Source organism: Carassius carassius, unplaced genomic scaffold, assembly GCF_963082965.1.
Source record: "Carassius carassius unplaced genomic scaffold, fCarCar2.1 SCAFFOLD_93, whole genome shotgun sequence".
NCBI classification, from domain to species: domain Eukaryota; kingdom Metazoa; phylum Chordata; class Actinopteri; order Cypriniformes; family Cyprinidae; genus Carassius; species Carassius carassius.
This window is the reverse complement of record NW_026775009.1, coordinates 77,418-97,500: the sequence shown is the minus strand read 5'-3', so window position 1 is coordinate 97,500 and position 20,083 is coordinate 77,418. Positions and strand designations below refer to the sequence as shown.

Here is a 20,083-nt window from a genome sequence, read left to right as displayed (position 1 = left end):
AGGGTCAGTTAGAATATTTTTTCTCTTCCGTGTCTGTTGTAAGAGAGAGTTCAAAACAAAGCAGTTTGTGATATCCGGTTCGCGAATGAATCATTCGATGTAACCGGATCTTTTTGAAACAGTTCAGCAAATCGAACTGAATCGTTTTAAACGGTTCGCGTCTCCAATACGCATTAATCCACAAATGACTTAAGCTGTTAACTTGTTTAATGTTGCTGACACTCCCTCTGAGTTAAAACAAACCAATATCCCGGAGTAATTCATTTACTCAAACAGTGACTGACTGAACTGATGTGAAGAGAGAACTGAAGATGAACACCGAGCTGAGCCAGATAACGAACAACAGACTGACTCGTTCACGAGTCAAGAACACTGATCTATATATATAACTTATTTAATAGATCAGTGGTCAAGAACCTTTCTGTCAGACGTGTCCGATTCGAGAATCGAGGAACTGGTGATACTGCGCATGTGTGATTCAGCGTGAAAGCAAACCGACACACAGAGCGTCTGAACCGAACTGATTCTTTTGGTGATTGATTCTGAACTGATTCGGTGCTAATGTTATGAGCGCGGGTAAACCGAAGGCTTGCAGTCAACGCCAATGACGTCATTACGTCGAGCGCAAAAGAACCGGTGAACTGTTTTCTTCAACTGGTTTATGGAATCGAACTGTCAGAAAGAACTACTGGTGATTCGAAAACCGATGCAACCGGTTCTTGACTCGTGAACGAGTCATTATCTGGCTCGGCTCGGTGTTCATCTCTCTCTTCACAGCAGTTCAGTCAGCACGCGCAGTCTTCTTAATCGCTTGATTCGCTCAATGATGTGCCAGCTTCATCAAACCTGCCATCTACAGTTCTGTTTGTAATGGAATGATTCGTAACATTTTTATAATTGTAACGAGTAACGATGCAGCACATAAAAAAATATCGGAGTAAAAGTATTAAACTCATCGAAAATATGTACTGAAGTAAAATTGGAAGTAGGAGAAAAAAATTATACTCTAAAGTACAGATGCCGCATTTTAGTACTTAAGTACAGTAATGAAGTAGTTCTACTTCGTTACTATACATCTCTGCTTGTAGGTATGTAGGTAAATAATAAAAAAAAAAAATTGTTAGTTGCTTTTGATAAAAGGGTCTGCTAAATGCATGAATGTAAATGTTTACATTTTTTTTGTATGAACTTAAATTCATGTCATTCTGCCAATTAGACACAAAGAACTAAGCATGAATGTGCTGTTCATTAATACACAGGCAATACTGCATAATGATTGAATGTGTTTGTTTTTGTGTGTTTCAGCAGAAAGCTGCTCCGTCTCGATCCTGTGCTTCAAATGTTCAAGAGAAAAAAAAGAAGGAGAAAGAGAAGGCAGAGGTGCACTAACACACACACACACACACACACACACACACACACACGATCAGCATGATTGCTGTGTCATTGCATCATTCATGTGACTTTTAAGCTGCTCTCAGAGCTCATATTATACCATATACTGACCAAATCGCCTCTCTCTCTCTCTCTCTCTCTCTCTCTCTCTCTCTCTCTCTCTCTCTCTCTCTCTCTCATGAACCGGAGCAGCTGAACCCATGGCCTGCGTTCGTATCTGGTCGTTTGCAGCTTTATGAGCAGCTGAAGAAGGAGAGCGATGCTCTTCTGGCGGAGCGGGCAGCTGGCGGTCAATCCATCAGAGTCCAGCTGCCTGATGGACAGACAATGAAGGCCACAGCTTGGGTCAGCAGCCCGTATCAGCTGGCCTGTGCCATCAGGTGAGAGCATTTACTCTTCATGCATGTTACATGCGGGAAAAAAAAACTCAAATCTGACACAAGATGATGTATTTGAGGAGCTCTATTGAAACTTTCCATGAATAGGGTACACACTGGTCCAATTCAGTGTTGTTCAGAGTGAGATATTATTATAGTATCAATATTTTGAATGAGTTGTTATTTTTAGGGCCTAAGCCCCTAGGGAGCTCTTCTTAGGGTTTTCATCTGATTGCTACCAAACTGGGTCAACATGATCTAAAGACATTATCAAGACTCATGGGGGATGCAAAATTGCAATGAATGGTTTGACTGTGGCAAGGCGACAAAATTATGGCGAGAAATGAGAAAAAGGCAGAGGCGATCTATGGGAGGAGTTCGTTTTTCCTACAGACACCAAACTCGGTACATATATTGTTCTCATTGATCCGAACAACTTTCTAATTTACAGTCATTAGCTACAACAAACAGGAAGTCGGCAATTTTGGTTTGAATGTGGATTTTTGGAAAATTCAGGCTGTGCATTATTGCATACTCCTCTTAGGAGAATCATGCAATTCACACCAATCTTTGTCAACATGATGCCAATATACAGAAGATTCGAAATTGCAAACGGATTTTGGATATCTTGAACAGTGTTGCCATGGTGATTTATTAAAATAACAGTAAAAAAGGAAATATTTCTTCCTATTTTTTCAGTTCTTTTAAATTCATACTTTTTAATTTTTTTATTCGAAGTAATGGAAATGTGGAAATGGAATGTTTTTCATGCTCTTAATTTTAGATATGGATAATAACCCCATCATTACCCCCGAAAAATTTATATATTACTTTTTTTTTTTTTTAAAGATCTATCACTGATATTTTGTTTATTTTTTTTATATCTATAAATCTATTACTATTTAGTAGTATAATATTTAAATCTGGCAGATGCTTTTATCCACAGAGACATGCATTGCATTAATTTTGCAATGCTAAAGGTTTTGCACCTCTTTTACCATTCACAGCCTTACAAATGCATTAAATGTTCTGCTGCATATAAGAGTGTTGATGTTGTTGATTTGTGTGTGTGTGTGTAGTCAGGCCCTGGCGGACAGTTGTGTGATCGCGCGTGTGAACGGAGAGCTGTGGGATCTGGACCGGCCGCTACAGACCGACTGCAGTCTGGAGCTGCTGCGCTTCGACCACGAGGACGCACAGGCCGTCAGTTACTCCCCACACTTCCATACTTGACTACTGAATATATATCTGAATGTTAATGAACTGTTGTTGTTGTGTGTCTCAGGTTTACTGGCACTCCAGCGCTCACGTCCTCGGCGAGGCCATGGAGCAGTTCTACGGCGGATGCCTGTGCTACGGGCCGCCCATCGAAAACGGCTTCTACTACGACATGTTCCTGGACGGACAGAAGTGAGTGAGGTGTTCGAAATCTGTCTGATCTGACCAGAGCTCCTGTAGATCCATGTATCTGCTGTTTGTTCACAGAGGAGTGTCCAGCACAGAGTTTGGAGATCTGGAGAACATCTGCAGGAGCATCATGAAGGACAAGCAGCCCTTTGAGAGACTGGAGATCAGTAAGGAGACGCTGCTGGAGATGTTTAAGGTGAAGAATCGCTCCGTTTGCTTTAATAGTTACTCCATCACAGTGAACAGTCAACAGTCTTCACTACAGCCTGCAAAAATAAAACTTTGGTTTAAATTGAAGAAATTATTACAGAAATATATTCCTGTACTGTAGACTGTACTTCTCAAAGTAATAATAATACGAATAATAATGTAATTTATTAAAACATATCAAATTATTACAAATTACTAATATCAAATTTTTCGTTCTTCTTTTAATTTTTTGTAAAAGAATTTTCTAACCCTAAATAAAAAAAAACCGTAAGTTTACTTACTTTACGCACATTTATTTCAGTTTGTTGCTTGATGTTTCTTTGTAATTAATTGCAATTTAGTAGCATTTATTTGAATTGAATTGAATTGAATTTACTGAGTGAAAATGGTTTCTACGCTAGAATTGTTACTTTTTCACTTGATTACCACTGTATTTGATAATTTTATATAAACCATAAAACAAAGAATGTAGAATTTCTAGAATTTTTTTAAATTTCATAGGGCCCTTATTATTGATACAATTTGAAAAAATTATTACAAATTAATATTAAAAGCTTTTGAAATTTTATTGATTATATATGATTTTTGGTTATTATAATTTAATTAAACTCTTAAAATGGAATCTAGAAAATGTTTTAATAATTTGAGCAAAAAAACAAAACACATTTCATAGTTTGAAAATTATAAAAATTATATTATAAAAAAAATAATAATCATGTAATTAATCCGTTGGAATGGACTCCAGAAAAATAAAATCAGAAAACATATAATTTTGTGAAAAATTAAACACATTTTCTACTACCCTACATTTACAACCATTTCTTTAATTATGTTCTTGTTCGAAAATCCATATTTAAGATTGCATATGAATATGTTATTTATTTAGTACCATGGTATACATCACGTTAAATCATAGTCCAACGATATTGTCATCTGATCAACCTGGCACAGTGTTTTTCTCTGGAGGCTGAGAAAATAAAATGAAAATATTTCATTTGCTTTTATTTTTCTAGTACAACAAGTTCAAGTGTCGGATCCTGAATGAGAAGGTTTCCACTCCCACCACCACCGTCTACAGGTAACGCAGGACATCTGCTTTCTCCGTACGGATGCTATAACGCCTCTTTCCATCATGAATAGATACTATTCCTCTGATAGGTGCGGTCCATTGATCGATCTGTGCCGCGGACCGCATGTACGGCACACCGGCAAAATCAAAGCGCTCAGGATCTATAAGGTACTCAGACACCTTTAGATCACTCTTACAGGTTTTGATATGATCTTAAACAACTTGTATACTTCTGTTTTTAGTAGCACTAGCAAGTTGGTAGTGATTGATGTAAAATAAATGCAAGTCCAGATGCTTTAGAGTTGCTTTATAATGTGATATTGTGATATTGTTCAGAATTCATCCACGTACTGGGAAGGCCGTTCGGACATGGAGACGCTCCAGAGGATCTACGGGATCTCTTTTCCTGACAGCAAAATGCTGAAGGAATGGGAACGTTTCCAGGAAGAAGCTAAAAACAGAGACCATCGCAAGATCGGGAAGGTGCGTGAGAGTCAGAGCTGTAAAAAATAAAGGATTCCCTCTGGTTAAGTGTTTAAAACATTTTAGTGTCTTTATGACTATTAATTATTGTTTTATTTTTAGATATTTTATGACTTATAAAGTGTTTTATTTTGATTTTATATATGTTGATGAAAATTATTTACTTTAATTTTTTTGTTTTTAAAATTTAGTTATTTATTTTTATTTGTTTTATTTAAACAAATTATTTTAATTTGACATTTTTATTATTTAATATTAGTATTTTATTTTGATGATTGTTTTATTTTAAATATATTTATTTAAAATTTACATTTTTATAATTTAACTAATATTAGTGTTTTATTTTGTTTGCTTTATATGATAATTATTTATTGTAATACAACTTTTATGATTTAATTAATGATTACCATTTCACTTCCATAGACCCTTGTGTCATGTAGTGCATTTTTTTTAAAGAAATGCAAAATTAATTTTGTTTAGAAAATGCAAAAATGTAGTTAATTTTCATCATGTTGATTTCAGAATGAGCTGTTAAATTTTTTTTAATTGTGAACAGCTTTTCTTGATTTATTTTTGCCTGTGTGACGTGTGTCTCTTAATGACGGTGAGTGAATGTGTTTCTCGGCTCCTGTGAGGATCAGTTGGTGTCCGTCTTGTTCTGTTCAGCTGAAAGCTCCTAATTACACAAAACTAACAGGTTTTGCTTTTCATCCCTCATTACTTGAGCTCTCTTACCTCATTATAATCCTCTATACTGCATATAATAGCTGTGCCATATGGTTTATAGTACATTATCTTGAATTGTACTTCCTGTGGTTATTTTAAATTGGAGCCAGTTTGTCCAATCAGATGTGTCTCTTCACCTCCCGTGGAGCGACGCATGTCACTTCCTCCTCATGTGTGACTCAAGGAGCTTGTTAAGATCTCGCTCTCTCATGGTGTGATTTACAGGATCAAGAACTTTTCTTCTTCCATGATCTGAGTCCAGGAAGCTGCTTCTTTCTGCCACGAGGAGCTTATATCTACAACACGCTGACGGAGTTCATCAGGGTACGTCTCAGCATACGAGCTCAAACTAAAGCACAGTCAAATGCTAAATCCCACAGCACCGTTCATGGTGTGTGTGTGTGCAGGAGGAGTACAGCAGACGTGGCTTCCAGGAGGTGGCATCTCCGAACATCTATAACAGCAAACTGTGGGAGACCTCGGGTCACTGGCAGCACTACAGTGAAAACATGTTCTCCTTCCCTGTTGAGCAGGACGTCTTCGCTCTGAAGCCCATGAACTGCCCTGGACACTGGTAAACCACAACTCTGTGCTCGATTAGATTTAACCTCTAAAGGCAAGACACTACAGGTGAACATGGTAAAAACATTATCTAATAGAGCTCACCATATTTCCCCAGTTGAATAATAACAGTACATTTAAGAAAGTTAAATATGCACTCATTCGCATCTAGACATAAAGCCAGGTTGAATACTTATGTTTGATGTTGGAGACATACTAGAGTTAAAGGTTTTTATAGAGGGGATTTTGGATTTTTCTTTTTATCTCTCCAGAAATCAGAAAATGCTTTCAACCGACAAAAAATAAACACTGTGTTTCCACCATGTTTTATGTTGTAGAAATCCATGTAAATGATATGAGGACAAACCCCTCAGTAAAAACCTTCAGACAATAGAGAGTAATAAAACTCTAAGTTTTGGTATTTGTAAAAGCTGCTGAAGTGGAGAAAAAACTATATGAAGATATAAAAACAATATAAAGATATGCGTTTTTGCCATGTTTTTAGGAATTAAATGTTGTATAAATCATTGTGAATGAAATATGAACAAACACCTTGGTAGAAGCCTTCAGACAAAAGAGAGGAATAAAACTCTAAAATTTGTTGTGTATAAGTGCTGCTGAAGTGGAGAAACAAACTTGTAAGGGTATAAATTGCAATTGAAAATCTACTGACACATATAGATAAAGTACAATAATAAATCCAAGTGAATGATATATTAACAAACCCCTCAGTAAAAACTTTCAGAATATAGAGAGGAATAAATCTCTAAGTTTTGGTATTTGTAAATGCTGCTGAAGTGGAGAAAAACTATTTGAAGATATAAAAACAATATAAAGATATGCGTTTTTGCCATGTTTTTAGGGATAAAGTGTTGTAAAAATCATTGTGAATGATATATGGACAAACCCTTTGGTAGAACACTTCAGAATATAGAGAGGAATAAACCTGTAAAGTTTAGAGAATGAAAGTGTTGCTGTTGTGGGAAAAAAAACTTTTAAAGGTAAGAATTGCAATTAAAAATCTGCAGACGCGAATAGATAAAGTTCAATAATAAAACCAGGTGAATGATTTATGAACCAACCCCTCAGTAAAAACCTTTGTGATATAGAGAGAACTGTAATTTTTAGTGTTTGTAAGTGTTGCTGAAGTGGACAAACAAACTCACAGTAATTAAAGATGTGCATTTTCTCTGTGATTTTTAGGAATAAAATGTTGTATAAAGCAGTGTGAATGATATATGAACAAACCCTTCAGAATATAGAGAGGAATAAAACTGTAAGTTTTGGTTTATGTAAGTGCTGCTACAGTGGAGATACAAACTTTTAAAGATATAAATTGCAATTTTAAAAATATACTGGCGCGAATAGATAAAGGCTCTTTTTTTCCCCCACTAGTCTGAATGAAGACGTGTTATGGAAGCAAAATAGACCAAAATCTCAAAATTGACCATTGCATGAAAAAACACTGGGCTTCCTGTAGTGTAATGCCTTAAAGACAAAAATGCATGCTATGAAATCATATCTTGACAATAAATGGTCGGCACCATTTTTTTTACATTGAAATATAGCATAATGTTCTGTTCGATGATCACTTTATTGGTTTATTCTTGGTTGAACTGATTGTTAAAGCTGTCTGGATCAATGTAGTTGAATATTCTCTCTCTGCTCATGCATAGATTCTTGTTTTGAATCGAGCGTTATCTGCTTCTCTCCGTCCTTCATCTCTCCTGATCTTTCTCTGTCTGTCAGTCTGATGTTCGGTCATCGGCCGCGCTCCTGGCGTGAACTTCCTCTCAGACTGGCTGATTTTGGCGTGTTGCATCGTAATGAGCTCTCAGGAACACTGACGGGCCTCACGAGAGTCCGGCGCTTCCAGCAGGACGACGCTCATATATTCTGCACTATGGATCAGGTGCAGCGATCCTTTGAGATACTAGAATATTTTTAATTAATTTCACTTTAATATTGACTTTTTTTTTCATTTAAATTTTAGTAAAAGTTACATTTTATTGTGACCTTTTCTCATTTTTATTAGTTTTTGTTGTTTTTATGAATTTTATTTTAGTTTTGGTTATTTTAGTACATGAATTTTCAACTAAATGAAATGAATTTTAAAAAAAAACGACACCGCAAAACCCACATGTACCTGTAATGCCTTCAATGAAGACCTCTTAAAAGAGACCGAACCGAATTGTTTGCTCATGTGTTTCAGATCGAGTCGGAGATGAAAGGCTGTCTGGATTTCTTGCGCTGCGTCTACGATGTCTTCGGCTTCTCCTTCCAGCTGCATCTCTCCACACGTCCGGAGAAGTTTCTGGGCGATATTGCTGTGTGGAATCAAGCCGAGAAGGTTCCAGAATAGCATTTTTCCTGCTGTCTTTGACATTTGAACTGACATTTTGTGCAGTACTGACTGAGTTTTTATTTCTTAGCAACTGGAGAACAGCCTGAATGAGTTCGGAGAGCCATGGAAGCTCAATCCAGGAGACGGGGCTTTTTATGGACCAAAGGTCAGAAATCATTCACACTGATTTTCTCTTCATACATCAAAAATCAATAAAAATGAAATAAAATTAATCTAATATTATATGATTATAATGTATATTTATTGTTTTATATATATATATATATATATATTACATCAAATGAAAAACTTTTTCTTTAAACCACTTGTACTTACATTACTTAAACTGAAATAAATTAAAGCTAAATAGATTACTGACAAACTATATATATATATATATAAAAGATATTTGTGACCATGGACCACAAAACCAGTCTAAAGTGTCAATTTTCCAAAATTGAGTTTTAAACATCATCTGAAAGCTGAATAAATAAACTCTCTGTTGGTGGATGGTTTATTAGGATCCGACAATATTTGTCTGAGATACAACTATTTGAAAATCTGGAATCTGAGGGAGCAAAACAATCTAAAATCATCTTAAATTTGTCAAAGCATATTACTAATCAAAAATTAAGTTTTGATATATTTACGGTTGAAAAGTTACAAAATATCTTCATGGAACATGATTTTTACTTAATATCCTAATGACCTTAGTTTCACACATTTGGCTTTTTTGGTTTTTGAGAACACATTCAAAGCTGAAATTTCTTTTTATATATATATATATATATATATATATATATATATATATATATATTAGATTTAAAAAAATTAACTAAATAAAAGCAAAATAGAAATGTATTTAAAAATGACATAAGCATATGATTACTCGTCTCTTGTGTTGTAGATTGACATTAAGATTAAAGACGCCATCGGCCGTTATCACCAGTGTGCCACGATCCAGCTGGATTTCCAGCTTCCCATCCGCTTCAACCTGACGTATGTGGGGTGAGTAGAGCTCAGACTGGATGTGAACGCTCTCACGGCAGTGAATCAGAGTTTAACCGTCTGAACCGCTGCAGGAGAGACGGCGATGACAAGGACAGACCGGTGATCATTCACCGCGCCATCCTGGGCTCTGTGGAGAGGATGATCGCCATCCTCACTGAGAACTACGCCGGGAAATGGTGAGTGGCACAAACAGTTTCAATTATTCTTAACTAAAACGAAGAAATCGATTCCGGTAATTGTGGTTTTTACAGTTCTCCTTTAAATTGTCAAGAGGCTTTCAGAATCTTTGCAATAAATGAAATAACTTTGAGTTGTAATTAATACTAGTTTTATTGTAGTAACTGTGATATTTGAGTGGTTCAGGTCAGGTGCAGTCATATACTTTGTGTTGAGGAAATTATCAAGTGTTACATCGGATTCAAACCAGTTGGCTGATAGTGAAGATTATTTGAAAAATACAATATTTAACATATTAAATATCATATTCTGGAAAAGAAAGACAAAAAATTATTTTCATTTGAAGCACATTCAACTTCCATGTTATTTGTGGATGTTTAATGGGGCATTATAGAAAATTTAATAGGACTTTTATTTTGAAGGCACCAGAAGCAGCAAAATAAGTTAAAGTGCTAAAACTGAGATAAAAATGACAGTAAATTAACTTATTTTAAAAGCAAAAATAAATGTGATAAAAGCACATAACAAAATTACTAAAACTTTAAAATAAGGAATGAAATAAGCAATAAGCTCCAAGAAGCTGTTATAAATTCACTGTAAACCACTGATCCACAGGGCTTTATAAACGGTTATTCACTTTACGTACTAAGGTTTCACAAAATAAAACAGAGCAAATAAAGTGTAAAGATATGATTAAAAACAGTATTCTTCCACCAAACAATGTAGCTCCTCAGAATCAGTTGTGGTTGTAACAGAGTGGTTGCCGAGCAACACACAAACGTAAACAAAGGTGTATGTTACTTTGTAATTTACAGCAGCTTTGAACGTGGCTCAGCCAATCAGAGTCAAGGACCGGAACTATCCACTTTATAAATGATAATAAATAATACAATATCTCAAAACAATTTAGTTTTTACAACCATTTATAATTATCTCTCAGATCCTTTAATCACGGTTACATTAAAAACTAGTTTTGCTGCTGTCTTTTAAGACCCCCATATGTTAATATTTTGCTGTGATTGGCCAACCTCTTTGCATATATAATGAGTCTTCCTTTTCCTTCAGTAACAAAACTACATCACATTGAGCAGCATTACATAACATCTCCAGTGATGTCAGAAAAGTGGGAACACTGTACAATGAGTTCCTGTTGGCTCAGAAAAGCTGTTTAAGCTGTGTGTGTGTGTGTGTGTGTGTGTGTGTGTGTGTGTGTGGGTGTGGGTGTGGGTGTGGGCAGGCCGCTGTGGTTGTCTCCACGTCAGGTGATGCTGGTGCCTGTGAACCCATCTCTCGAAGCGTACGCCACACAGGTACAACATCTGCTCTGAGATCAGTCACTGAACTACAGACTGTGGAGATGCTCAGAACCTGCTGCCTGTTGTTTTTAAAGTCAAATTAAAGCTGAAAAGGTTCTTATTGTGAACCCTTCTTCAGTGCATGTCCATAATAATAGAAAATAATGTGAAATTAATTTCTGGTGAGCAAAATGAGCAGGTTTTAGATGAGTCGTCTTTATTTCTAAAGTTATTTAAGTTATTCTGCATTTCTTGCTTTGCAAACTTTATCATTTTTAACCCTGGAGCTCAAAAGCAGCCTTAAGTCTCTTGGGTATATTTGTAGCAATAGCCAAAAATATAATTGTATGGGTCAAAATTATAATTTTTTTTATGCCAAAAATCATTAGGATATTAAGTAAAGATTTTGTAAATTTCCTACCATAAATGGATTAAAATTTTATTTTTGATTAGTAATATGCATTGCTAACCACTTTTAAAGGCAATTTTCTCAATATTTAGATTTTTTTGCACCCTCAGATTCCAGATTTTCAAATATTGTCCTCCTAACAAACCACAAATCATTGGAAAGATGATTTATTCAGCTTTCAGATGATGTATGAATCTCATTTTTGAAAAATTGACACTTAAGGCTGGTTTTGTGCTCCAGGGACACAAATATGAGATAAATGCAGATTCTTTAATGAAAAGACAATAGTGTCATTATTGAGCTTAAGCTCAGGTTTTGTTCTCGTCTGATGAATCGGTGAGATTCCCGAATACCTTCCTTGGTCTTCCTCCTGTTCCAGGTCTGTAAGCGGTTTGTGGAAGCTGGTTTTATGGCCGATGCTGATTTGGACTCTAGTTGTCTTCTGAACAAGAAGATCAGAAACGCGCAGCTGGCGCAGTACAACTTCATCCTGGGTAAGAAGCCAGCGTCTGCGTGAGTTTGATGCTCCTCTCATGAATGCACGCTCTGATGTGTGTTTGTTGTGCAGTGGTGGGCGAGAAGGAGCGTGCGGCTAATAGTGTGAACGTCAGAACCAGAGACAACAAGGTGCACGGAGAGCTGAGCGTAGAGGAGGTGATGGAGAGACTGACGCTCCTCAGACTGTCCCGCTGTCGCAGCGCCGAGGAGGACTTCTGAGACAGATGAGCATCACTGATGTGCAGGATGAAGGGAAACTCTGAGACGTGGAGGATGAAAGGGAAAAGAGGATGTTCTGTGAATGGAGGGTTTTGTTCGTTGGTTGTTAAATGATGGTTTGGTGTGGAAGTTCTGAAGGTTTGCAATAAAGACTCAAAGAATCACCATCATGTGTCATCATTCGTGCATTTGATAATGTCAATCAAATATTTATATAAAAATAAAAAAATATTAAGTATACTAATATACTAACAATGATACCATATTAGTCTGTTTTTATTAGTCATTTTATAATTCCCTTAAGCTTAAATCACAGTACTCGACAAAAATTTGAAAACATTATGATTTTTTATGTATTTGTTTTCTACGGAGCCCCGCACATGACATGCAAGAAAAAATAAATAAATTGTGCGCACGATTTACTAATTCGTTCCCCCCATGATTTAGCAAATCGAGGGAAAGAATTAGTAAATCATGCGCACAATTTATAGATTGAGTGAACGAAATAATCGAGGGAATGCAATAGTAATCGTGTTCAGGTTTTAGTACAGTGAGGGAATGAATTAGTAAATCGTGCACATGATTTAGTCTACTATTTTTTTCCTGCATGTCATGTACGGGGCTCAGTATGTTTCTGCTCACCAAGGCTGCATTTATTTGATCAAAAATATTATAAAAATGTGAAATGTTATTGCAATTTATAACAGCTGTTTTCTATGTGTATATCTGTTAAAGTGTAATTTATTTCTGTGATGCTCCGCTGTATTTTCAGCATCATCCCTCCAGTCTTCAGTGTCACGTGATCTTCAGAAATCAGAATAATATGATGAAACAGTTCTAATTATTATTTTATTGTTACAAAATTTATGAATACAAACAGAGCAAGGTTAATGGCAGAAACAAATATGTAATATATATATTTTTTTTACAAAAGGAGAACTTGAATTCTAAACAATGCTAAAATGAACGAAGCAATCTTTCTTTATCGTGCTTGGTTGGACTTTTATTCTGAAGCAAGGTGATCAGCCGTTGGGACTTTTATGTGAGCGGAAGCCGGAAGTTCACGGCGGTGTTCGGGATGACGGCGAACGGACTGAAACGGGTTTTTGAGCGCGTACGGAACATCATGAGCTCGTATGTGATGCTGTTTCTGCTGCTGCTCGACATTTACTCCACATGTGCGATCGGTAAGAAGCCAAACTCGAACACTAGCACTGCACGGTAACGGCTGTGCTCTCCGTGTTTGGACTGTGTTACCGTGTTTTTGGTAACGTTACCGTAAACCAGTAAAATCACGGTCTCATTTGAGTTACTGGCGTACCGTGTAAATACTAGAGTATATACGTTTTCTTACCAGAACATACCATGGTATCTGTACAGTATATGTGTAAAGTATGATAGTATTACTGATAGCATTGTGGTATCGTGGTATAATTACAGTATTCTATAGTCAGACTGTCTGGTGTTTACACCTGTCTCTAAAATATGTTTAATGCATGGATATCTTCACAGATTTGTAATGATGATCGTTTATAAATCCTTTATCAATAAAAGAGAAGCTTTAAGCAGGCTTGTGGTCAGCTAAGAGCAATACATAATTCAGTAAGGCTACACAATAATAATAATACATCTTTTCATTTTTAGTATTCAAAATATTTACATTTTAATATTAAGTTGCAATATTGCAATAATAATACTATTGTATTGTAAAATAAAAATAGTATTTAATAATAATATTAATTATTATTATTCAACATAATGTTTTGTTTTATTATTGTGTAAATTAACAGATTAAACGAATCAATAAATATAGTGCTATTGCTATTGGTCTCTCTCTGTCTCTCTCTCTCTCTCTCTCTCTCTCTGTCTCTCTCTGTCTCTCTCTCTCTCTCTCTCTGTCTCTCTCTCTGTCTCTCTCTCTCTCTCTCTCTCAGCGTATCTGAGCTCTCCTCACGTGGGTCAGGAGACGCCGTACACGGCCCAGCAGAGCCCGGTGATGACCAGTCCGGTGGCTCTGACCTCATCCTCTGGTGAGTGAGACTCCACCTCAGTCCTGAGCTTCAGCAGATTAATGTGGAGTGTCCAGCATGAACACCTGCTGTGTGTGTGTGTGTGTGTGTGTGTGTGTTCAGCTGCCCCAGCGGTCACCGATGATGACCTGTCCAGGTGTCCCAGCGGCGGTCAGTGCTCCAGACTCCCGGCCGACTGCATCATCTGCTCGTTTCATCACAACTGCAGCTACGGCCGGCCGGCCAACTTCACCTGCAGAGCCAAAGCAGGCGTCCACTGTGTGGTGAGATTTCAGTTTGGAAAAAATAGTAATTTGATTCGAGGTCTAGAAAAGTAAGCAGAGTATGGAAAAATATTAGCATTTCCAGACTCCTGCCCACATCTAGTTTTCTATAATAGAAAAGTTGTGCGTAATAATGCCCTTTAGCTGTTATAAAAACACTGTAAACCACAGCTCCACAGGGCTTTTATAAAGCGTTATTATACGTAGTAAGGTTTCACAAAATAAAACAGAGCCAATAAAGTGTAAAGATATTAATAAAAACAGTATTCTTCCACCAAACAATGTAGCTCCTCAGAAACAGTTGTGGTTGTAACAGAGTGGTTGCCGAGCAACACACAAATGTAAACAAAGGTGTATGTTACTTTGTTACTTTGTAATTTACAGCAGCTTTGAACGCGTCTCAGCCAATCAGAGTCAAGGACCGGAACTATCCGCTTTATAAATGTTAATAAATAATAAAATGAAAATAAATGCATTGTACAAGAAGTGTGTTTTCATGGCAGCTGTTTAGTGATTGTCAAGCACTGAATGAATTCAAGGTGCATTTTTTGCAGGTTATATTGCTTTTTTTTTGCTCCGTATTCTTAAAAGGTTTTTTACAAAACTAAAAAATATACAGACTTTACTGTGCACAACAAACTATTAAACTTAGCACAGGACAATACACACTGATCCATCAGTTGCATCATCAGCCCATTTCACAGTGTGTTTTCTGGCTGCCACGGAGTGTGTGTTAAAGCAGACCTGAGGCTTTGAAATATAAGGCACTGCACTAACAAAAGCCACATTTTGAACACTATTTTTTACAGAACAAGTCTTTTTATAGACCATTGAACTTGGCGAATAGGACGATGCACACAGCCGTATTGTGCCGTCAGCCCATTTCGTGACATAGTTTCTCTGCTGATATTAGATTTTGATCAAATATATCTCTGTTTGTTCCTGTGCATCCATGCTTTCTTCATCGTAAGATGGCAGTGACGCAAAAAGGAAATGTGTTATAGTATATAAAACTAGTAAGCATGGTAAATATTCACGTGTGCATGTGAATAGTTTCTGGAGAGCATGAAAACCTTTCTTGTGTGCGTGTTCAAAACTGTATGTATGCAAGAAAATGGATTTTTATTTCAGTTTAATTTGCATTAAACATGCAGGTAAACTAAATGGAAATGAGAAGCTTAAGATAAAATGAGCTTCAAATAAATAAGTTTTCATTTTATATTATTTATTTCAGTCAACATTTGTTTTATTGCAAGTAATGCAAATATTTTTTGGATTTAGTTTAGTTTTAATTACCTTGAATTACATGAAATATTCAATATACAAATTATTAATTTTATTCTGTGTTTGTAACTTTTATGATTCTTTTTTTGTCTTTATGCACATATAGTTTTTATTTATGTCTATTTCAGTTTTAGGTTTAGTTATTCAAGATCAAGATAAACTAAATGAAAATGAGAACATGATAACAACTGAAAAAAAAATAATATGTAAATTATATTCTGTTTTATTTGAGTTAGCATTTATTTCAAGTAATTCATTTTTTTTGTTTTGTTTACGGGGTAAGCTAACTATAATAACCCTAAACTTTATCAATAATTAAATATATAAATTTTTTTTTTTTTTTAAGTGAGCTTCACATTCTCAATTCCTCACCAGTTATTCCTCGATTGCACTCCTTTTGATAGATATGCATCATTTATTTCTATTTTCACTTAAACATGATTGTTTCCCTGATGTCATACTGACTGAATTTCTAACAGCCTCTAAATGCATTTGTGAAGTAGATTATATGCTTTATACACACACATCTGTGCACTTTTGAAATCAACTGGATTGCCAGGTTTAGTAATCAAGTAATCTGTTGGTTGTTTCCTGAGAAGAGCTCAGATGCCTGATGCACTTGTTGCATCCCTGTGTGTGTTTCAGAGCGATCCGAGTCGGCCGCAGCTGAACTTCTCGCTCACGCTGGACTGTCGCTTCTGTTGGCAGCTGGATCCGTCTCAGTACCGCTGCTCCGACTCCACCAGCTGCATGACGGTGTCGTGTCCACGCAGACGCTATAACGCCATCTGTAAGGTCCTGGAGCACGTGCACTGCCTGGGTACGACCCTCACACACACAATAAACTACAGACTGCGCTAGCAACACCAGGGTCATGGGTTTGATTCAAAGGGAGTGCATGAACTGATCACATGTGTACCTTAAATGTATGACTGTAAATGAATACTTAACCTCTTAAGTGCCACCGGCCACATATTTGTTTTTCCTTCACATGTCTTAGTAATAATCATAAATTACCTATACATTTGAAAGCTTAAAATTGATCCTCTGAAAGCTGCCCATTTTGAAAAAGGAGATTGAGTTAAAAATCTTTTGGCAGTCTATTGATATTTGTGACATAAAAAAAATTCATTGGCGTTTTGATGGCAGCGGTGGCTGTGTGTGGTACAACGCCCCAAAATCTCAATTTTTTTTCACATCAACTTCAAATTTGAAACATAACTTATTTCGACATAAGTCTTTAATTTTATAGTGATGCGTATTTTGAAAAATATTTATTTTATATAAAATAAAACAAAAAATGGTACACTGCGTTTTCTTTACAGTTAAACTAATTTAACTTTTTGATACTTTAATATTTTAAAATGATTCCACTTCTGCAAAAATCTGGAGATTGTCTTCTCAAAAAAAAAAAAAAAAAGAGTCTAACCTCAGCTCTGTATTCCAAAGTGTTCATGAATTATAACAATTTAGGTTTGAATCGTGCACTTTCACATCTATATAAAAAAAATGAAGGGTGGCACTTAAAGGGTTTAACATCAGAAGTCGTTAAAGGGACAGTTCACCCAAAAATGAATATTGTCATCATTTACTCTCCCTCGTGTCGTACCAAACAGTTCCTAGTCCCGATAGACTTATATTTGTAAGTCAGTGGCGTTCTTCACAACATCTGCTGTTATGTTTCAGAGTTTTAGCAGGTGTTTTCCATCATGTGTCTGCCGTGTGTTGTGTTGTTCACAGGGAAGCGAGTGTTTCAGAAGCGTCTGTTCTGTAACTGGACGGGAGGATATAAGTGGTCCACGGCTCTGGCCCTCAGGTGATTCACCTCACACTCCTCTGAATCATTAACATGAGAGTACACCTGTACGAGCTTCCTTCACAGGAATCATTAAATATAGAAATCTAGCTATTAAAGGTGTTTATTGAGGTGTTGTGTGCGCAGCGTCACTCTGGGGGGCTTCGGAGCGGACCGCTTCTATCTGGGCCAGTGGAGGGAAGGTCTGGGGAAGCTCTTCAGCTTCGGCGGTCTGGGCATCTGGACGCTGATCGACGTGCTGCTGATCGCTGTGGGATACGTGGGGCCAGCCGATGGCTCTCTCTACATCTGAGGGCTCCAATGTGACTCTGACTCTGACTCCTCCATCCCAGATTTCCATCCTGAATCGCACGTGTTGTGTCCAAACTCCCACTGCGGCAGATTCCCATCTGCTCTTCAGCAGCACGTCTGGCAGACTCCATCAGAGGAAGACCGCAGCGCTACAGGCGATGCACAGCATGCATCTAAACTCATCTGTGTCCTTCTTATTTTACTGCTATATGTATATATGTGTGTATATATTATGAGTGTTGATTTCTGATTAAACCAGCGTCAGGTTGATGACAGTGCTCACCTGAGTTTGTCTTTATCTGTCAGATTCAGCAAGACGAAACACTGCAGGGGAAAAGTTGAAGCCAGGTTCAAAATTCCTGTTTGCATTTGTTCAAATATTAAAGGTTTTATCAGAGGGATTTATCGTTTTATCACAAAAATAATGGATGTTTTTTCCATGGAATAAAAAAAAAAAAAGTAAGGTCATTGTGACTTTATCTCAGAAATTTTTCTCACAATTCTCACAAATATGTGTATGTTTATAGGGTTTTTTTTTTTTCTATGAAAGCTTGTTTTCTGCCAAGGGATAAAAATAAAGGTATTTGCAACTTTTTATCTCACAATTCGCAATTCTCACAAACAAATAAAATAAAGTTAAAAAACTCAGAATTCTGAGAAAGAATCAGAATTGAAACAAAGTTGCAATTATCCTTGTTATTATTCATTCTGTGACCAAAACAAAATTTAATTTAATTGCAAGAAAAAAGACAGAATTGAGTTTGTTTTTTCTCACAATTGAGTTCTATTTTCTCTGAATTCTGCGTTTACATTTTGCAATTCTGTGTTTATATATATATATATATATATATATATTTTTTTGATAACTGCGAAAAAAGAAAATCTGATTTATGAGATAAAATGTTGAAAATAGCTTTATTTTTATTCTGTGGCAGAAAACAAGCTTCCATAAAAATACTGTAAACTGTTGTGTAACTTTCAGAACAGAAGGAATAAAACTGAAGGTTGGTGTGTGTAAAAAAAAAAAACTCTTTACAGCTATGAATTGGAATTGAATCTACAGATAAAGTGCAATAAAAATGTATATTTGGATGGTAATTTTTTACTAGTGCTATTTTTAATGTCTATATAATTTTTATTACAATGAGAAATGTTGCCATTGCAACTATAGTTTTGGTTTTAGTTAACTAAAACTGCAATTATATAAATATTTTATAGAGTGACACTGTATTGAGTTTGTCCTGATCAGCAGATTTGTGAGATTTACTGTGGCTTTACTCTGTTTGCTCTGCCTCAGAGGTCTGTGGTAACACTGTGTTTGACAGTGATGATATCTTCAGCTTCATCTGCTCCCTCATGATGACAGTCATGCTTTGCATTCGCTGCAGATCAGCATGTGTCCGTTTCTCACCAAAGTTGCACTTCCTGGAAGTGAGGTCACAGTGCAGACGACTCCTGTGAGTTACTACCAAGGGGACGAGGTGACAGAACACTGCTTTTCTCAAGTCATTCCACATGCCCTTAAAAATATATTGATTTGGATGTTGTCCAAAAAAATATGTTTTACATTTTTTAGATTTCATCACCTCCCTGAAGAAATAGTTTGGTTTTATGAGCTACAGTTTCAACATTTGCTTTTGTTTCCTCTGAGAGCTGATGTGCTGTCAGGCTTATATAATGAACATTTTAATTAACATAACTACCACTCACTGTTTAGTCCGTATGAACCTGGATGATCTGCTACATTTGCCAAAATGTGCAATACACAAACAGGCAGTTCACTGCATACTGTATCCCACAATGCATTGCACTCAACTTGACCTTGCATTTACAGTAAAAGTGCTGTCAGCTCCATTATTTCAACAGACTAACGGATGTTGCATGATACAAGCTTGGTTTAAAATGCAAAATAACTCCATTCTGAAATAACTGGAGGGCACTGGCTGTAGCTTGAGTTCATGTGTGAGTCATACAAAACTGTTTTTTTTGGACCTTGTAATGTTTTATGAGCATGTTTACTACAAGATCATATTCATTTTAGGAGCCACGCCCTCATCTCAACATCCCATCAGGATATTAAGCATCTTCTTTCACAAAGTGCTGGATGAGACACACTATTCTTTACTGATATTTTATTCTTTTAGCAGATGCTTTTCCAAAGTGACTTACAAATGAACAACATCAGAAACCATTTGTCAAAAGAGCCTCAAAATTCATA

The 20,083-nt window shown here is 36.3% G+C and overlaps 2 protein-coding genes across 2 annotated transcripts in view; both read left to right on the top strand.

Annotated features, from left to right (window-relative positions):
• Positions 1-12,346, top strand: part of tars3 (threonyl-tRNA synthetase 3) — a 13,298-nt gene extending 952 nt beyond the window's left edge. Inside the window, exons 2-19 of the mRNA XM_059546948.1 lie at positions 1,306-1,380; positions 1,585-1,775; positions 2,852-2,975; positions 3,058-3,182; positions 3,258-3,375; positions 4,403-4,467; positions 4,548-4,626; positions 4,795-4,941; positions 5,893-5,991; positions 6,075-6,241; positions 7,978-8,140; positions 8,441-8,578; positions 8,661-8,738; positions 9,480-9,580; positions 9,655-9,759; positions 10,998-11,070; positions 11,844-11,958; positions 12,033-12,346. Of these exons, the coding sequence (XP_059402931.1) occupies positions 1,306-1,380; positions 1,585-1,775; positions 2,852-2,975; positions 3,058-3,182; positions 3,258-3,375; positions 4,403-4,467; positions 4,548-4,626; positions 4,795-4,941; positions 5,893-5,991; positions 6,075-6,241; positions 7,978-8,140; positions 8,441-8,578; positions 8,661-8,738; positions 9,480-9,580; positions 9,655-9,759; positions 10,998-11,070; positions 11,844-11,958; positions 12,033-12,181 (2,112 nt within the window). The 3' untranslated portion in view covers positions 12,182-12,346. The remainder of the gene's footprint in view (positions 1-1,305; positions 1,381-1,584; positions 1,776-2,851; positions 2,976-3,057; positions 3,183-3,257; positions 3,376-4,402; positions 4,468-4,547; positions 4,627-4,794; positions 4,942-5,892; positions 5,992-6,074; positions 6,242-7,977; positions 8,141-8,440; positions 8,579-8,660; positions 8,739-9,479; positions 9,581-9,654; positions 9,760-10,997; positions 11,071-11,843; positions 11,959-12,032) is intronic.
• Positions 12,347-13,210: 864 nt separating this feature from the next.
• LOC132134160 (TM2 domain-containing protein 3-like) lies at positions 13,211-18,152 on the top strand. Its single transcript, XM_059546941.1, has 6 exons — positions 13,211-13,368; positions 14,116-14,211; positions 14,314-14,474; positions 16,404-16,578; positions 17,499-17,574; positions 17,701-18,152. The coding sequence occupies exons 1-6, from the start codon at positions 13,260-13,262 to the stop codon at positions 17,864-17,866; spliced, it is 783 nt and encodes a 260-aa protein (XP_059402924.1). The 5' UTR covers positions 13,211-13,259; the 3' UTR covers positions 17,867-18,152.
• Positions 18,153-20,083: the final 1,931 nt, after the last annotated feature.